This window comes from Pezoporus occidentalis, unplaced genomic scaffold, assembly GCF_034315485.1.
Source record: "Pezoporus occidentalis ecotype Australia unplaced genomic scaffold, CSIRO_AGI_Poc_V1 ctg63, whole genome shotgun sequence".
NCBI lineage: Eukaryota > Metazoa > Chordata > Aves > Psittaciformes > Psittacidae > Pezoporus > Pezoporus occidentalis.
The window spans coordinates 181061-198072 of record NW_026915977.1 but is presented as its reverse complement, the minus strand read 5'-3'; the positions used below and the strand labels follow the sequence as shown (position 1 = coordinate 198072).

General features: G+C 55.5%; 1 protein-coding gene and 1 long non-coding RNA gene across 5 annotated transcripts in view; both read left to right on the top strand.

Annotated features, from left to right (window-relative positions):
- PTPRA (protein tyrosine phosphatase receptor type A) overlaps positions 1 to 12802 on the top strand; it is a 112438-nt gene extending 99636 nt beyond the window's left edge. For all 4 annotated transcript variants that reach the window (XM_062640104.1, XM_062640103.1, XM_062640102.1 and 1 more), the window contains 15 exons: positions 100 to 190; positions 634 to 710; positions 2043 to 2079; positions 2841 to 2938; positions 3084 to 3203; positions 4431 to 4597; positions 5535 to 5670; positions 6703 to 6852; positions 6961 to 7054; positions 7954 to 8030; positions 9568 to 9702; positions 10078 to 10203; positions 10649 to 10800; positions 11087 to 11222; positions 12463 to 12802. In XM_062640104.1, the coding sequence (XP_062496088.1) occupies positions 100 to 190; positions 634 to 710; positions 2043 to 2079; positions 2841 to 2938; positions 3084 to 3203; positions 4431 to 4597; positions 5535 to 5670; positions 6703 to 6852; positions 6961 to 7054; positions 7954 to 8030; positions 9568 to 9702; positions 10078 to 10203; positions 10649 to 10800; positions 11087 to 11222; positions 12463 to 12537 (1671 nt within the window). In that variant the 3' untranslated portion in view covers positions 12538 to 12802. The remainder of the gene's footprint in view (positions 1 to 99; positions 191 to 633; positions 711 to 2042; positions 2080 to 2840; positions 2939 to 3083; positions 3204 to 4430; positions 4598 to 5534; positions 5671 to 6702; positions 6853 to 6960; positions 7055 to 7953; positions 8031 to 9567; positions 9703 to 10077; positions 10204 to 10648; positions 10801 to 11086; positions 11223 to 12462) is intronic.
- LOC134174840 (uncharacterized) overlaps positions 1 to 17012 on the top strand; it is a 141883-nt gene that overhangs the window by 103789 nt on the left and 21082 nt on the right. The window lies entirely within an intron of this gene.

Sequence of the window (17012 nt, the reverse complement as noted above, 5' to 3'; positions counted from 1 at the left end):
GAGACAGGGACACATGCGAAGGGGCAGGATGCTTGGATGCATTTGTGTTATGCCATACCATAAGACCATCGTGGAAAACCCTGTTTTCTGCCACTGCAGGCTCTCCCAGCGTGTCCCATACAGGCCACGTGTGAAGCTGCTTCCAAGGAGGAGAACAAGGAGAAGAACAGATATGTGAACATTTTGCCCTGTAAGTATCAGAGCTGTTGGGGTTGGGGGGGGAGGACATGGCCAGTGCACATTCCAGGGCTCCCTATTCCTGTTTTGGGGATCGGCAAGGACATGGTTGAGGTCACTTCACCCCCCAGATGGGCAGCAGCATCTGCTTCAGCTTTAGGTGCCCATGAAGAGGAGATCCCTGGAGCCAGGATCAGAAAGTGAAGAGGATGGGCAATGCCAAAACAGCAGCTCTTGCTGGGTGGGATGGGAACCTCCTCGTGTGTGCCCTCTGCAGAAGTGTCCTTGGGTGAGGTCTGGAACCTCTCCAGCCTTAAGCAAGAAGAATTTGGGGGCACAAAGGTGTTTGGTGTGCAGGGGAGCCTGGGTTCTGCTCCAGGACCTGGCTTTCTCACTACAGCAGACAGCAGCTACGTGGAGGGAGCTGGGTTTAATGCAGTTTTCATTGCCCTGCAGATGATCATTCCAGGGTTCACCTGACTCCTGTCGAAGGGGTTCCTGACTCCGACTACATCAACGCCTCCTTCATTAATGTGAGTTGTGGCATTGGAAGGGGAAATTCCCCCTGGCTCTGCTCTGCTTGGTGGTGCCTGGTCCCATCAGGTGCATGGGGCTTTCATGGGGTGTGATTTGTGCCTCGCCAGCACCTCCAGAGCAATACATGAGGCTGGGTTTTGATGTCATAACCTTTGTGTGGCTGTGGTGGAGCTCCCTGCACTTCACTTTATGCCTTGAGTATGGTCAGAGGAAAAGACTGAGAGCCAGAACTCAAGTTGAGCTGCAGCTCTGCCCTTGCTCAGCTGCTTTGCCACAGTCCCGTCTCTTCCCACCTCTAATAATGAAAAGCACTTGGACTCCTTGAGGAGCTGCAGAGCTGAGCTGGCTGCTTCGGAAGGGGTCTGGGAAGTGATCCTGCAGGAATTTATACAGGGAGACTGAGATGAGGTCTTAGGCAGAAGCTCTTCCCTGGGAGGGTGCTGAGGCGCTGGCACAGGGTGCCCAGAGAAGCTGTGGCTGCCCCATCCCTGGCAGTGTTCAAGGCCAGGTTGGACACAGGGGCTTGGAGCAAGCTGCTCTAGTGGAAGGTGTCCCTGCCTGTGGCAGGGGTTGGAGCTGGGTGAGCTTTGAGGTCCCCTCCAACCCAAACCGGGCTGGGATTCTATGGATGGGAGTTTCTGATTAATGGCTGATGAGGCATCAGTTAATCATTGGTACTTCCCAGCTTGCAGGGATGGATGTGGGAAGGGTATGAAAAAGATACCAAGGAACCCAGCTAAAAGAGCAGCAACACTGCCCTGCTCTGCTCCCAGGAAGAGATATGTCCTCTATCTGTGGTTATGATCATATAGCTCCAATAAGTCGGAAGGGTAATGTGGAGGAGACTTATAGGTAGAGGAACATGAAGAAAAGCAAGGCCCAAAAGAGCTTTGTCCTTTCTTCACCAGTAAATAAATACCCCTTAGGGAATACACAGAATCAATCCCCATGAGTTCAACAGCCCCATCTCTCAGTGGTTAATCCTGATTTCCACGTGATGCTCTGGATGCAGAGTCTGATTCCACAGAAGGGCTGTCAGGTACCACTTCATTAGTGCTGTGTGCCAGCAAGTTGGGTCATTCCCACATCACGGGAGCCTGTGGAGCGTTGCTGTGGGGCAGGAGCCCTTTCCACAGGGATTTTCCCTTATTTGTGCCCTGCTGGTGGTGCTGTTTCTCCCCTCAGGGGCTGCAGCTCCGTCTGCACAGGAAAATGAGCAGCAGAGCAGGTGATGCTCTGGCTGTTAATGATGTAGATGCATCTCATGATTCTTGTGTTAGACAGGTACGCATCTTCCATTTACATCCTTCTTCTCCTTTTCTCCATAGGGGTACCAAGAGAAAAACAAGTTCATTGCTGCACAAGGTAAACACCTGGGGCTTCCCATAGCTCTCTCTGGTGGCAGTTGGGCTGGGGACCTTCTGCTGTGTGAAGCTGTTCCAGTCTGACCACAGCCCAGCGCCTTGCAGAGCTCCCCTGCTCCAAAGGAGGCCTGGCTGGTCCACGCTTTGTTCTCAGTATGGTTTTTGCAGTCAGTGCTGGATGTGCTGGGGGAGGAAGAGCATCCCTACCTGTGCAATACCGATTGCTGGAGGGTGCCATGGTGGTTTTGGCCTGGCTTCTTGCAGCGGAAGGAAGGCTGGATCTGGTCCATCAGTGGTACCAGACTGGGGTGAAGCTTTGGCTCTGCTGCTCTCTTTGCTCACCATAGCCTTAGGCTGAGTTAGCTCCGTGTCTGCAGGCAGCAGGTATCTGTGCTTGTGCTTCATTGAGGTGGGATCTCATGGTTAAAGGCCAAGACCCCAGGGTAGGACTTCTGCAGACTGATTGATGTGGCTACAGTTGCCCTGGGTGACCACGGACAAGTGGTTTCCATGCTCCATTTGTCTGATTTCCCCTTCTTGGGCTACAAATGGAATTCCTGATCATAAAACACATCCAGAAAGCCCAGCCATTGTGTGATGGGATTGTTCCTTGGGTTAGCCACCAAAGCACCTCCTGTGCTGACATCTATTGGCAAAAGATATGTTGCATCATCCTGACATGTGCCTTCGCACGCTGGGTTTCAGTCCCAGCGCTTGAGGGGTCGATCCCAAAGATAATGTTCCTTTGTACCTTCCCTTTAGGACCAAAGGAAGAAACAGTGAATGATTTTTGGAGGATGATTTGGGAGCAAAACACAGCAACGATTGTCATGGTGACCAACCTGAAGGAGAGGAAAGAGGTGGGTACCAGAAGGCTTCGTGGGCTGGTATCTAACCCAGCTTCACCCAAATCCAGCGCATCTCATGCCCATGGGCGTGCCTTGGAGCTGGTCCCAGCCTTGAGAGGAACCAGAGCTCACCCTGCTCTGTTTTCTCTCCCCACAGTGCAAGTGTGCTCAGTACTGGCCGGATCAGGGCTGCTGGACATATGGGAACATCCGAGTGTCCGTGGAGGATGTGACTGTCCTGGTGGATTACACAGTGCGGAAGTTCTGCATCCAGCAGGTGCTGAGGCTCGGGTCTCCCGTCCCACCCCATCCCATCCCACCCCTCTGCACTGGGCATCCCACAGGGGCTGGTGTGGTGCTCAGATCCTCCAAGGAGTGATTCTTTTCATACAATCCCAGCCTGGTTTGGGTTGGAAGGGGCCTTAAAGCTCCTCCAGCTCCAACCCCTGCCACAGGCAGGGACCCCTTCCACTAGAGCAGCTTGCTCCAAGCCCCTGTGTCCAACCTGGCCTTGAACACTGCCAGGGATGGGGCAGCCACAGCTTCTCTGGGCACCCTGTGCCAGCGCCTCAGCACCCTCCCAGGGAAGAGCTTCTGCCTAAGAGCTCATCTCAGCCTCCCCTCTGGCAGGTTCAAGCCATTCCCCTTGGCCTGGCCCTACAGGCCCTTGTCCCAAGCCCCTCTCCAGCTTTCCTGCAGCCCCTTTAGGCACTGGAGCTGCTCTCAGGTCTCCCCTTCAGGAGCCTTCTCTTGTCCAGGCTGTCCACTTTTAACCAGAACCATTAAGAATTTACCCATCTTAAACACCTGGGATCCCATTCCCTGCGTGTATGCAGCAAACAGAGAGCAGGGAAGCTGATGGATGCCAAGGCTGAAAGTCAGTCCTTACAGCACTTGCTGTTACCAGTACTGGTTCCTCCTCTCACCCACCGATACTTAATGCCTGCAAATAATCAGATTTATCCCACGAGCCAAGGCAAAATCCACTCTTGGCTTTGATTGCTTTCCCATCTGTCACTGCAGTTGCTTGTCCTCCAAGGAGGCTCTGGATGCTTTAGTCACTGTTTGTGCTCTTGGAGGCCAGCAAGGAAGAGCTGGAGATTGGAAACCTATCTGGACACTGAGTGGGGCCCTCACCCTTCATGTGTAGTTTCCTCCTCTGCCTTTAATATGAGGATGCAATGGGCAGAGGTGTGGGTATGGGTGAAGTGGCAGCTCCCTGGGAATGAAACGTGGCAGTTTCAGCCAGGTTGGAGCCCCAGCCATGTCCAGGCTGGCACCTCTCACCCCTAGGACATGGGATGTGATGCTGGGTCATTAAAATGTCCTCCTGTTAGAGACTGCTTTGGCCCCAGAGCCTGGGTCTGTGCCCTTTCAACCTGTGGGTGCTTCTGAAGCCACCCAGCTCAGCGTTGGGGCTGTCGCTCTCCCTTTGCCCCTTGTTTTTTGGGGGGGGGAAAGAAGGGAAATGGGAGTGTTCGTCGTTAACTTGCATCCCCTGCAGGTCGGGGATGTCACCAACAAGAAGCCCCAGCGCCTGGTGACACAGTTCCACTTCACCAGCTGGCCCGACTTCGGGGTCCCCTTCACCCCCATCGGGATGCTCAAGTTCCTGAAGAAGGTGAAGACGTGTAACCCCCAATACGCAGGAGCAATTGTAGTGCACTGCAGGTAAGTCCTGGCCACGGCTGACCTCTCCGGGGTCACTTGGAAACCAGCTGCTATTTCATACTAAAAGGGGTCTTGGCACTGAGGCCTTTTTCTTACTTAACTCTTTCGTGTTAAAGGAGGATGTTCCACATGGGAATGCTCCAAAAAAAATGCATGTGAATGGAAGGAACTCTTTGGATTCAGCAATGGGATGGCGTTACAGCTCCAGCTGGCTGCTCAAGTGGGTTAGCTGGATGCTGAGGGAGCCAAGCCAAGCACCAGTGGTGGTATTAGTGGCATCTCCCTTGGCTCCCTGCTGCCCTTGGGCATGACAGGGTGACATCCCTTGTTGTGAGAAGGCAATTGGAAGAAGGGAGCAAGGACCATGGTGTTTGACTCCACATGGAGTGGTTTCAGGCCCAGCAGCAAGCCTGGGGGAGCCGCAGAGGCTCTCCATGTTTCAACAAGGGAAAGCCCAGGGTTGAAGGCAGAGATGATCACATTTGCAACCTCCCAAGTCCATCTTTCCACCTTCCTTCTCAGGAAGCAGCTGGCAAAAGAGCTTTGCCTTTCCATAGCATCTGCTGGCCTCACCTTTCTTCTTCTCCTTAATGGTTGAGTTACCAGCAGAGAAACGAGGCTTCCCCATGAGCTTCACATGATGGAGGTGCACTGGAAGGAGCAGCAGGCACTGGGAGGAGCAGGCAGCCCAGAAGGACTCTGGGTATCATAGCTGCCTTAGGCTTTGCTCTCTGCCTTCATGCACTGGGGTCATGGCAGCAGCTGGAGATGCTGTGTGCATCAATCTCCAACACCCAGGCTACCCCGAGGAGCTCTTCATCTCCAAACCGCATCTTGCTGGTTGCTCACCGCTGGGAAGCATCAGGCTCCCTCCTGGCTGCCCCACAGAGGACCCCGACGCTGCTGGGCTGACCACTTGTCCCTTCTGCCCTTGCAGTGCTGGCGTGGGACGCACGGGCACGTTCATCGTCATCGATGCCATGCTGGACATGATGCACGCCGAGAGGAAGGTGGATGTTTACGGCTTCGTGAGCCGCATCCGGGCTCAGCGCTGCCAGATGGTACAGACAGATGTAAGTGTGGGGCTGAGCTTTGGGCTGGGCTTTGCTCCCCGCAGTTAGGTTTCCTTAGTGCAGCTCCCAGTGCCTAAAGGGGCTGCAGGAAAGCTGGAGAGGGGCTTGGGACAAGGGCCTGGAGGGACAGGCCAAGGGGAATGGCTTGAACCTGCCAGAGGGGAGACTGAGATGAGCTCTTAGGCAGAAGCTCTTCCCTGGGAGGGTGCTGAGGCACTGGCCCAGGGTGCCCAGAGAAGCTGTGGCTGCCCCATCCCTGGCAGTGTTCAAGGCCAGGTTGGACACAGGGGCTTGGAGCAAGCTGCTCTAGTGGAAGGGGTCCCTGCCCGTGGCAGGGGTTGGAACTGGAGGAGCTTTAAGCTCCCTTCCAACCCAAACCAGTTTGGGATTCTGTGATTTTTGGAGGATGCTGCATCAGGAGCCTTTCACTGGCTCCTGCTCTTTTTAATCCCCTTCATAGAATCATAGAACCGTTTAGGTTGGAAAAGCCCTTTAAGCTCATCCAGTCCAACCATTCCCAGCCCTGCCAAGGCCACCCCTAACCCATGTCCCTCAGTGTCACATCTACACATCCTTTAAATCCCTCCAGGGACAGTGACTGCAGCCCTGCCCTGGGCAGCCTGTTCCAATGCCTGAGCACCCTCTGGGGCAGGAATTGTTCCTCAGCTCCATCTAAACCTGCCCTGGGGCAGCTTGAGGCCGTTTCCTCTTGTCCCATCCCTTGCTCCTTGGGAGCAGAGCCCAGCCCCTCCTGGCTCCATCCTCCTGTCAGGCACTTGTAGGGAGCCATCAGGTCCCCCCTGAGCCTTCAGGTTTTGTGCTGTGTCAGCTTTGGCTGATGTAGCAAATAAGGCCCCAGTCCCCACACAGCAGCAGGAAGGTTGTTACCCACTTCTCTGAGGTCTCAGAGGGTGCCCCACAAGCACGGGTGGGCAGCGGGGTAGTGGGCTCGCAGGCAGTGTGTGTGGGCACTGGGATGCACTCACTGAGCGTGGAGCAGAGGCTGATGGCTCCTCCCTGCAACCCCTGCAGATGCAGTACGTGTTCATCTACCAAGCACTTCTGGAGCATTATCTCTACGGTGACACAGAGCTGGAGGTGACCTCCTTAGAGATCCACCTGCAGAAGATCTACAACAAAGTGCCAGGGACCAGCAGCAATGGCCTGGAAGAGGAGTTTAAGGTGAGCCTGGCTGTTGTCCTGCTGGATCTGCTCGGGTGATGCTCTGGGGGCCACCGGCTGCTCGCCTGGTGCTGAAAGCTGCCTCTGCTTTTGCTCCTTGCTCTGCAGAAGCTCACTTCAATCAAGATTCAGAATGACAAGATGAGAACAGGCAACTTGCCGGCCAACATGAAGAAGAACAGGGTGCTTCAGATAATTCCATGTAAGAGCTGGTTGTCTGCTGGGTCGGGTGTGCCTGGTGGGTGTGGGCACAGGACACAGGCTGGAGAAATGGGCCAGCAGGGACCTCATAAACCCCTATAGGAGAAGCACCAAGTCCTGCCCATGGGGAGGAGCAACCCAGGCACCAGCATGGAAAGCAGCTTGGCAGGGAAGGACATGGGGATCCTGGTGGACACCAGGTTCACCATGAGCCAGCAATGTGTCCTTGTGGCAAAGGGAGTCAGTGGTGTCCTGGGCTGCATTGGACAGAGCACTGCCAGCAGGTAGAGGAAGGGGATCCTTCCTGGAGCACTGTGTCCAGCTCTGGGACCCCCAGTGCCAGAGGGACATGGACAGACTGGAGAGAGCCCAGTGGAGGGCACAGAGATGATGCAGGGGCTGCAGCATCCCTGCTGTGGGGAAAGGCTGAGAGAGCTGGGCCTGCTCAGCCTGGAGAAGAGGATCAGCGGGGTCTCATCAATGCCTGTAGGTACCTGAGGGGAGGGTGCAAAGAGGACAGAGCCAGGCTCTTTCCAGGGGTGCCCAGTGACAGGACAAGGGGCAATGAGCACACACTGAGATGCAGGAGGGTCCCTTTAAACGTGAGGAAACACATTTGAGTGTGAGGGGGAGAGCACTGGCACAGGTTGCCCAGGGAGGTTGTGGAGTCTCCATCCTTGGGGATACAAGAATCAGTTCTGGGCAGCTGGCTGTGGGTGGCTCAGGTAGAACTGAGCCTCCTTGTCCCAGTCAGGTGCTGTAAACGCAGTGCTCCCCTTCCCATATCTCTATCCTCTCACTTCAGGCTTGGTGCCATCCCAGCTGAAGGCCATGCCTGGTTACCAGAGCCATGCTTTGAAGGTGCTCCTCAGAGCTCAGGTCGTTTCCCTTCTGTTTCAGATGAGTTCAACCGAGTAATCATTCCAGTGAAGAGAGGTGAAGAGAACACAGACTACGTAAACGCGTCCTTCATTGACGTGAGTCTTCTTTAACCTTCTCTCCATCTTCTCCCAGTGGAAACTCTACCTCACACTGCTTCCTATGGAAAGGATTTGTCCCCAGACTCTCCTTCTCTGGGTTCCATAAGGCTCTTCCCACTTGACTTTGCTTTGTGTCACTGGATGGTGCTGGTTTCTTTCTCCAAGAAACCTCTCTATGTAGGAGAGGAGAGCTGAGCCTCCGAACCTTGGTCTCACTTCCACTCTGGGCTCCGATGCTGGCTCTGGAGGAGCAGATGCCCGTAGCCATGGCAATGATTGCTTTCCAGCACTCTTCATTTGGTCAGACAACATCCACTAGATTAGGTAATGGAGCAATAGACGGATCCCAAAGCCCCTGAGAAAACCCAGGTCAATCCCATTATACCTGTCTGGGTGACGGGAGGAGGTGAGGCAGAGAGGTTAAGTGCTTTCCTCACTCCAAGGAGGAGGTAAGTGATTGCACATCCCTTTCTTGTGCGTAATCCTATTGACTTCAGGGGGACATCTCATCTGAGTGTTTATCTTGGTGCAGTGATGCCAGGGCTGGCTGCCTGATGGATCCCTGCTCTTTTCCAGTCCACTTTCTATTTCCATCTCCTAATGGCAGGGTGATTTTTCTCCCCCCAAAGGACAATCACTGCCATGGGTTGAACTGGTAAAACCAGCTTATTCCCAATTACAGCATCCCAAATTAATTGCTCCCTGCAGTCTCTTTTGCTGGTCCCTCTGGGTTGCTCCGGCTGCGTGAGCATCTGGCCCAGCACAACGGGAACAGCCTCTGTGTTCTGCTCCAGCCATCAGAAAGCTTAAATGTCATGGAAGAGATTTTTGTCCAGGATTCAATTTCCTGCCTCTGCTGAACTTTGCTTAAATGACCAGTTCCAAATGACGAAGCAGCTTTAGTCACAGTCTGCAGCGAGGGCACAGGGGACATCGGAAGGGCTTGGAAACAGAAGCTCTTTGTGGTGGAGGAAGAGACAGAGTCACCCAGACCTGCTGCTGGGCTGCATAGATCATAGATCCCAGAGTGCTTCTTGTTGGATGGGACCTTAAAGCTCATCCAGTCCCAACCCCTGCCATGGGCAGGGACCCCTTCCACTAGAGCAGGGTGCTCCAAGCCCCTGTGTCCAACCTGGCCTTGAGCACTGCCAGGGATGGGGCAAGCCTCCACTTTGCAACATCTCTTAGGAGTGCTGGAAACCCAAATGGTTTGGGTTCTTCACCAGATGGATGAGGCCATGCATGTGCAGGGGATGTGAGCCTCCTCCTCCTGCTGCATTTCTTTATGAGCAAAGGTCTACCACGGTAAAGCTCTGGCTGATGGCACCTCAGCTGCTGAGCAGTGGTGGGGTAATGCCCATGCTGGGGACACAGCCCACTGTGAGAGCAGGTTTCTCCGTGTCATTCCATGGCCAGACGTGATGCTCCCCACATTTAACTGCTCTTGGTAACCCAGTCATCTCCAGGAGCATTCCTCCCAGTGCTCCCAGCATCCAGGCTCTGCCATTGACCACTGTCCCTGTTCTTGATGCAGGGTTATCGCCAGAAGGACTCCTACATCGCCAGCCAAGGACCGCTGCAGCACACGATAGAGGACTTCTGGAGGATGATCTGGGAGTGGAAATCCTGCTCCATAGTGATGCTGACGGAGCTGGAGGAGAGAGGCCAGGTAAGCACCAGGGGATAGCTGCATTTAAGCCCCAGCAAGGTAAATCCGTGTCACCCCTCATATTCTCCCCATGGCCCTACTCGTGGTGGGTGCTGTGTCACCTCTTCTCTGTCAGGCAAGAGGTTTCAGTCTCTACTTCTAATGCAAAGAGTCCAGTTGTTTGTAGACCCAGGGTGGGGAGATGTTCAGTGAATCAGCTCTGGACCCTCAGTTCTCAAAGCACTCTTGGGTGCAGTGAGCTGCTCCTCTCCAAAGCACACCCATGGGATCCCACTTGGTTTTGGGCATGCCGGCCCCTGGAGAAGGCTTGTTCTCTTCAATCCCATGGGAAAAGACAGGTTCTTCATGCTTTCTCCTCTTCTAACGCTTTCGCAGGAGAAGTGTGCCCAGTACTGGCCATCTGATGGCTCCGTGTCCTATGGAGACATCACTGTGGAGCTGAAAAAGGAGGAGGAATGTGAGAGCTACACAGTGCGGGACCTGCTGGTAACAAACACCAGGGTAAGAGTCTGACCTTCCCCCTGCAGGGAGCAATGGATGCTCTTGGGTTTGGCCCTCAGTAACCCTCACTAACGGTGCTTTGTGGTTCCTGTTGAAAGAGCTGAGCCTTCCCTCTGGTGTCTTCAGCTCCATCATGTCCCCATCATCCCAAAGCAGTGTCCATGCCCTGCAGTCCCACCTTGTTCCCTCTGCTTACCTTCCATTCCAAGAGTCTGGCTGATTGCTTCTCATCCCTCTTCCCTGCTGCCACCCAGCAGCCTTCATCCTTTTCTGCCCCATCCCTGTGCCCACCACCCAGCCTCCCTCCTGCTCCTGGTTCCCCACATCCTGCCCTGCTCCATGACGTGGGAATGCCCTCCCTTCACAAGCCGGTTTTCCCAGAGCCCTGAGCTGCTGGGTTTCATGGTGTGGCTCTTCCTGACCTCAACCTGTCCTCTCCCACCAGGAAAACAAGAGCCGGCAGATTCGGCAGTTCCATTTCCACGGCTGGCCAGAAGTTGGGATCCCTGGGGATGGGAAGGGAATGATCAACATCATCGCGGCTGTGCAGAAGCAGCAGCAGCAGTCTGGCAACCACCCCATCACTGTGCACTGCAGGTAAAGCCCGTGTGGAGCAGGGCTTGGCCACCCCTCCACGGGGACCTGCTCTACGAGGAGCTTGGGAGATGATGGTCCAAGGTTCCCCCAGAAGACTTGGGATGAGGAGGAGCAGCCCAAGGTTTTCCTCCTTGGCTAAGCAAGGAGGCTTTGGTCCTGTAGAGCTAAACTGGGAGAGGCTGGGGCAGCACTGGTGGCTCCTCCAGTCCTCCGGTGGTTTCCCTATGGATTGTCCCCTGAGCCCAGGCCTCAGGATGTGTCCTTTACCTTCTGCTTTGTCTTGCAGTGCCGGAGCAGGAAGAACAGGCACCTTCTGTGCCCTGAGCACTGTCCTGGAGCGGGTGAAGGCTGAAGGGATTCTCGATGTCTTTCAGACAGTGAAGAGTTTAAGACTACAGAGGCCGCATATGGTGCAGACACTGGTAAGAGCCCCCACGGCTCCTCCTGCCACCCCAGAGCTCCACAGGAGCGAGCTGGGGACTCAACATTGAGCACTCAACCCCTGCTTGAGGGTTTCATCTCGCCATCAAAGAGTGAGGGGCGGAGGTGGGTCAGGAGGTACCTCCCCATCCTCTTGTTAGGATGGCTGGAAGAGTGGAGCTTGGCTGGATGAGGGCATCAAATCCCTTAAGAGCACTGACACAAGCTCTAGGAACCTCCTTGGAGACGTGCCCCATCCCTGGCAGTGTTCAAGGCCAGGTTGGACACAGGGGCTTGGAGCAAGCTGCTCTAGTGGAAGGGGTCCCTGCCCGTGGCAGGGGTTGGAGCTGGAGGAGCTTTGAGGTCCTCTCCAACCCAAACCATTCCATGATCCTCAGCCAAAGGCCACGTATTTATGGGCTTGAGGAGAGGCTGTGGCACAGCTTGGGCATGCAGGGAGCACTGGAGCAGGCAGGACTACGTGAGGTCTTGCAAGAGCGGTTTGCAGGGATGCTCAGGGATTTAAAATAAGGTCTTTAAGGATCAAAACAGGAGAGAGGAGAGGAAGGGGAAAGCTGAGCTTCTCTTGTTGATGGCATTCTAGCAAGGAGGGTGGGCAGCCCAGGTTTGGGTGGCACAAAAGAGGTGGGACCTGCTCGTGGGTGGAAATCCAGTTCCTGCCCGTGGTCTGGGCTGAGGACACCTGACCATGCTTGGTCCCAGCTTCCCACAGGCCAGCATAGAATCACAGAACCAGCTAGGTTGGAAAAGACCTTTAAGATCATGGAATCCCAGCCTGGTTTGGGTTGGAAGGGACCTCAAAGCTCCTCCAGCTCCAACCCCTGCCACGAGCAGGGACCCCTTCCACTAGAGCAGCTTGCTCCAAGCACCTGTGTCCAACCTGGCCTTGAACACTGCCAGGGATGGGGCAGCCACAGCTTCTCTGGGCACCCTGTGCCAGCACCTCAGCACCCTCACAGGGAAGAACTTCTGCCTTATCTCCAACCTGAACTTCCCCTGTTTCAGTTTGAACCCATGCCCCCCCTTGTCCTATCACTGCACTCCCTGATGAAGAGTCCCAACCATCACCAAGTCCAGCCTTTACCCAGCCCTACCAAGCCCCCCATAACCCACATCCCCGCGGGCCTCATCTACGCACGTTTCCAACGCTTCCATGCACCACATCATGCCTCAGCAGTGGATTTCCCTGCTCTAACCCTGTGCTCTCCCTGCATCCCCCAGGAACAGTACGAATTCTGCTACAAGGTGGTGCAGGAATACATCGACGCCTTCTCAGACTACGCCAACTTCAAGTGAAGACAAGGAGGAGCCCACCCCGAATCCCATGACAGAAGAGTTGCCTTCTTTAATATTTTGTAATATTCTGTTTGTTAATATACCCCTTTTCCCCAAAAAAAAACAACAAAATATGTGTATATATCTTAACTGTTTTAGAGGTTGGTACCATAAGCTTCATATTAGCTGGAGATTTTATATGTAGCAAAGTGTTAGTGCGGATACTGTTGGCTCCTTTTCTTCCAATGCTCTATTGGGGAATTAAACAGCGTGATGTTTGGATGGAGACGGTGCCCCCCTCTCTGTGCCCGAGAGCTGGGGCAGGCTGGGGTTTGCTTTGTAAATCTCTTCTTGTTTTCTCTCTGGAGGGAGTAAAAGCCTTTTTAAAAAAACCAAAAAACAGAAGGAAAAGAGAGCCTGGGTCTCATCTCAACAACCAACCCAAACCTGTGGGCACAGGGTGCTGGGCCTGCAGGGAGAGGGGGAAACACTTCTCTGCTCTTTAAAACCAGGAGAGCAAAGGAAAAAGCCTCTCCGTGTGTGTGTGCATGGCTCTAAATGTCATAGAACCATGGAATGGTTTGGGGTGGAAGGGACCTTAAAGCTCGTCCAGTTCCAAGCCCTCGCCACGGGCAGGGATGCTTCACTCTAGACCGTGTCACCCAAGGCTCGGTCCAACCTGGCCTTGAACACTGCCAGGGATGGGGCAGCCACAGCTTCTCTGGGCACCCTGTGCCAGCGCCTCAGCACCCTCACAGGGAAGAGCTTCCTTAGATCCAATGTAAATACGTGAGTTTTGGGAGCCAAAGCAAATAGTTTCATCCTTCAGGGTCAAGCCAGCACGTGCTGCTGGTTTGGAAACCATAAGGATCATGGTGGCAGCAACTGTTGGGGTTTTCACCCCCCAAAATAGCCCCAAACCCCAGAAAAACAAAAGGGTTTTTGCTTCCTGAAGGAAACATCCATGGGGTTGGTGATGGGTTTTGGACCTGCTGCAGGGTACGGAACCACTGTGGCCTTGAGGTGAGGATGCTCACAGTGGCTCTGCTGACCCCAGCAGTGAAGGATGCTGCTGTCTGGAGGCTCTGGCTGGCTCCACATGGTCTGAGCTCTGTGTCCCCTTCCAGGTGGCACCCAGACCCTTCCCTTGTCTTGATCTGTAACAGAACCAAATGGTTCTGTTATGAGCCCATCTCCGATTGACAGCATGCTGCAGGCTTTTGCCTCCATCCTTGGACCAGGAGACCTCCATCCCGAGGTGCTGGAGGAGATTTCAGGTTATTTCTTGTAGCATCTCAAGAGATCCCAGCCTGGTTTGGGTTGGAAGGGAGCTTAAAGCTCCTCCAGCTCCAACCCCTGCCACGGGCAGGGACCCCTTCCACTAGAGCAGCTTGCTCCAAGCCCCTGTGTCCAACCTGGCCTTGAACACTGCCAGGGATGGGGCAGCCACAGCTTCTCTGGGCACCCTGTGCCAGCGCCTCAGCACCCTCCCAGGGAAGAGCTTCTGCCTAAGAGCTCATCTCAGGCTCCAGCTCATCTCAATCCCAATCTTTTGGGAGACCCCCAAAACAACACAAAACACCCCCTCTTAATGACCCCACTGCTGCCATCATCCATCACCTGCCCCCCGTGAACCCCAACATCATCATCACTAAGCTCTGGCTCCTGACTTTGGGGAGTTCTGGCCGGATCTGTACATCACATCCTAAAGTGACACAGGGACCCTCCTGGGATGCAGGGTTCACACTCACCCCCCATGGATGCTCTCCCTGGGGACAGGGACCACCCCAAACACCTGCATCCCAGCTGCTCCATGATCCTATTAATGATGTGCTTTCCCTTTTATCCCTGCCTTCCCAATGGAGGGATTTCAGGGGTGTGTGGAAGCTGTCCTGACCTTTCCCCACAGCATCTGCTGCTTCCAAGTGCAAACAGCAGAGACACGAGCGGCAGCTGGAGCTAATCCAGGGCTGGATCCTGCCTAAAGCCCCATCCCTGTGTCACATCCCTGGAGCCGGTGGCTTTGGGCTGTGTGGCCATTGCCAGCATCGATTTGGGGGTGATGAGCATGAAAATGGGGGGAGAAGTGGGGATATCGGGTGGGGAAACCGAGGCACAGAGAGTTTGCTCCCCATCCATCACCAAGGGCTGTGCTGTCCATGGGGCTGGGCACCATCTGGGCTGGATCCAGCCCTTTCCCAGCCATCAGGAGCCGTGTTGGGGATTGAGCCCGTTCCCAGGGATCCCCAGCCCTGGGTGATGAACCAGAGACCCCCAAAAGAGGGGTGCTGGGTGCTGTCCTGAGGGGATTTGAGAGGGAAGGATGTGATGGGCACTGGCTTTATCCAATGGAGGAGGGCGATGCCGTCAGTGAGGCCATGGTCTCCCATGGGAGCAGTGACAGGGACAACGTCACCATCGCCAAGCCCTACAAATAGGGATGCTGAGCCCGGGCACCGCTGCCACCATCACCACTGCCACCACCGTCACCATCACCATCACCCAGCCAGGTGAGCCTGCCCCTGCATCCAGGCTTGGGGGTGGGTTGGGGGGTGCTGGTGCCATATAGGGACCCTGGGGGGGTGCGCTCCTGATCACCCCGAATCAGACCCTAATGGCACCCTCAGAAGGGCTGTCGATGCTGGACCCAGACTCCAGCAGCATCCCTGGGTGCTCAGGCCCTCCAGCATATCCATGCTGGGATCTGCCTCAGAGAGCACCTAAGGGTGCTCATACCCACTGCATCTACCCCTGGGTGTTCATAGCATCTGCATCTCCATCCCCAAACCATCCCAAAGAGCATCCCAGGGTCGTCACCCCTTTCAGCATCTCCATCCCCACCTCAGGAAGCACCCATGGGTGCTCATACCCTCTGCATCCCAATCCCCAAACCCACCCCAACAGCACCCCAGGGTGGTCACACCCTCCACATCTCCATCCCCAAGTCCACCCAAAGAGCACCCGTGGGTGCTCATGCTCTCTGCATCTCCGTTCCCAAACAGGACCATGCTTGCTGGTGCCCATGCTTGCTGGACCCAAACCACCCCAATCAGCACCCATGGGTGTTCATACCCACTGCGCCTCCATCCCCAAACCACCCCAATCAGCCCCCATGGGTGTTCATACCCACTGCACCTCCATCCCCAAACCACCCCAAGCAGCACCCATGGGTGCTCGTACCCGCTGCACCTCCATCTCCAAACCATCCCAATCAGCACCCATGGGTGCTCATACCCGCTGCACCTCCATCCCCAAACCACCCCAATCAGCACCCATGGGTGTTCATACTCATTGCACCTCCATCCCCAAACCACCCCAAGCAGCACCCATGGGTGCTCATACCCGCTGCACCTCCATCCCCAAACCACCCCAAAGCAGCACCCATGGGTGCTCATACCCGCTGCACCTCCATCCCCAAACCACCCCAATCAGCACCCATGGGTGCTCATACCCGCTGCACCTCCATCCCCAAACCACGCCAATCAGCACCCATGGGTGCTCATACCCGCTGCACCTCCATCTCCAAACCACCCCAAACAGCACCCATGGGTGCTCGTACCCCCTGCACCTCCATCCCCAAACCACCCAATCAGCACCCATGGGTGCACCTCCATCCCCAAACCCCACAATCTGCACCCCCATCCCCAAACCACCCCAAGCAGCCCCCATGGGTGCTCATACCCGCTGCACCTCCATCCCCAAACCACCACAATCAGCACCCATGGGTGCTCATACCCGCTGCACCTCCATCCCCAAACCACCCCAATCAGCACCCATGGGTGCTCGTACCCGCTGCACCTCCATCTCCAAACCACCCCAATCAGCACCCATGGGTGCTCATACCCGCTGCACCTCCATCCCCAAACCACCCCAATCAGCACCCATGGGTGCTCCTACCCGCTGCACCCCCATCCCCAAACCACCCCAAGCAGCACCCATGGGTGCTCATACCCGCTGCACCTCCATCCCCAAACCACCCCAAGCAGCACCCATGGGTGTTCATACTCATTGCACCTCCATCCCCAAACCACCCCAATCAGCACCCATGGGTGCTCGTACCCCCTGCACCTCCATCCCCAAACCACCCCAATCAGCACCCATGGGTGCTCATACCCGCTGCACCTCCATCCCCAAACCACCCCAAGCAGCACCCATGGGTGTTCATACCCGCTGCACCTCCATCCCCAAACCACCCCAATCAGCACCCATGGGTGCTCATACCCGCTGCACCTCCATCCCCAAACCACCCCAATCAGCACCCATGGGTGCTCATACCCGCTGCACCTCCATCCCCAAACCACCCCAAGCAGCACCCATGGGTGTTCATACTCATTGCACCTCCATCCCCAAACCACCCCAAGCAGCACCCATGGGTGCTCCTCCCCTTCTCCACCTTCAACACCCCCCCCCCCCAGCAGCCCCCAGGGGTGCCCCCGGTGTGGGTGCCGATGGGACAAGTCCCCCCTTGTCCCCACAGCCCCCCCGGCCATGGCACC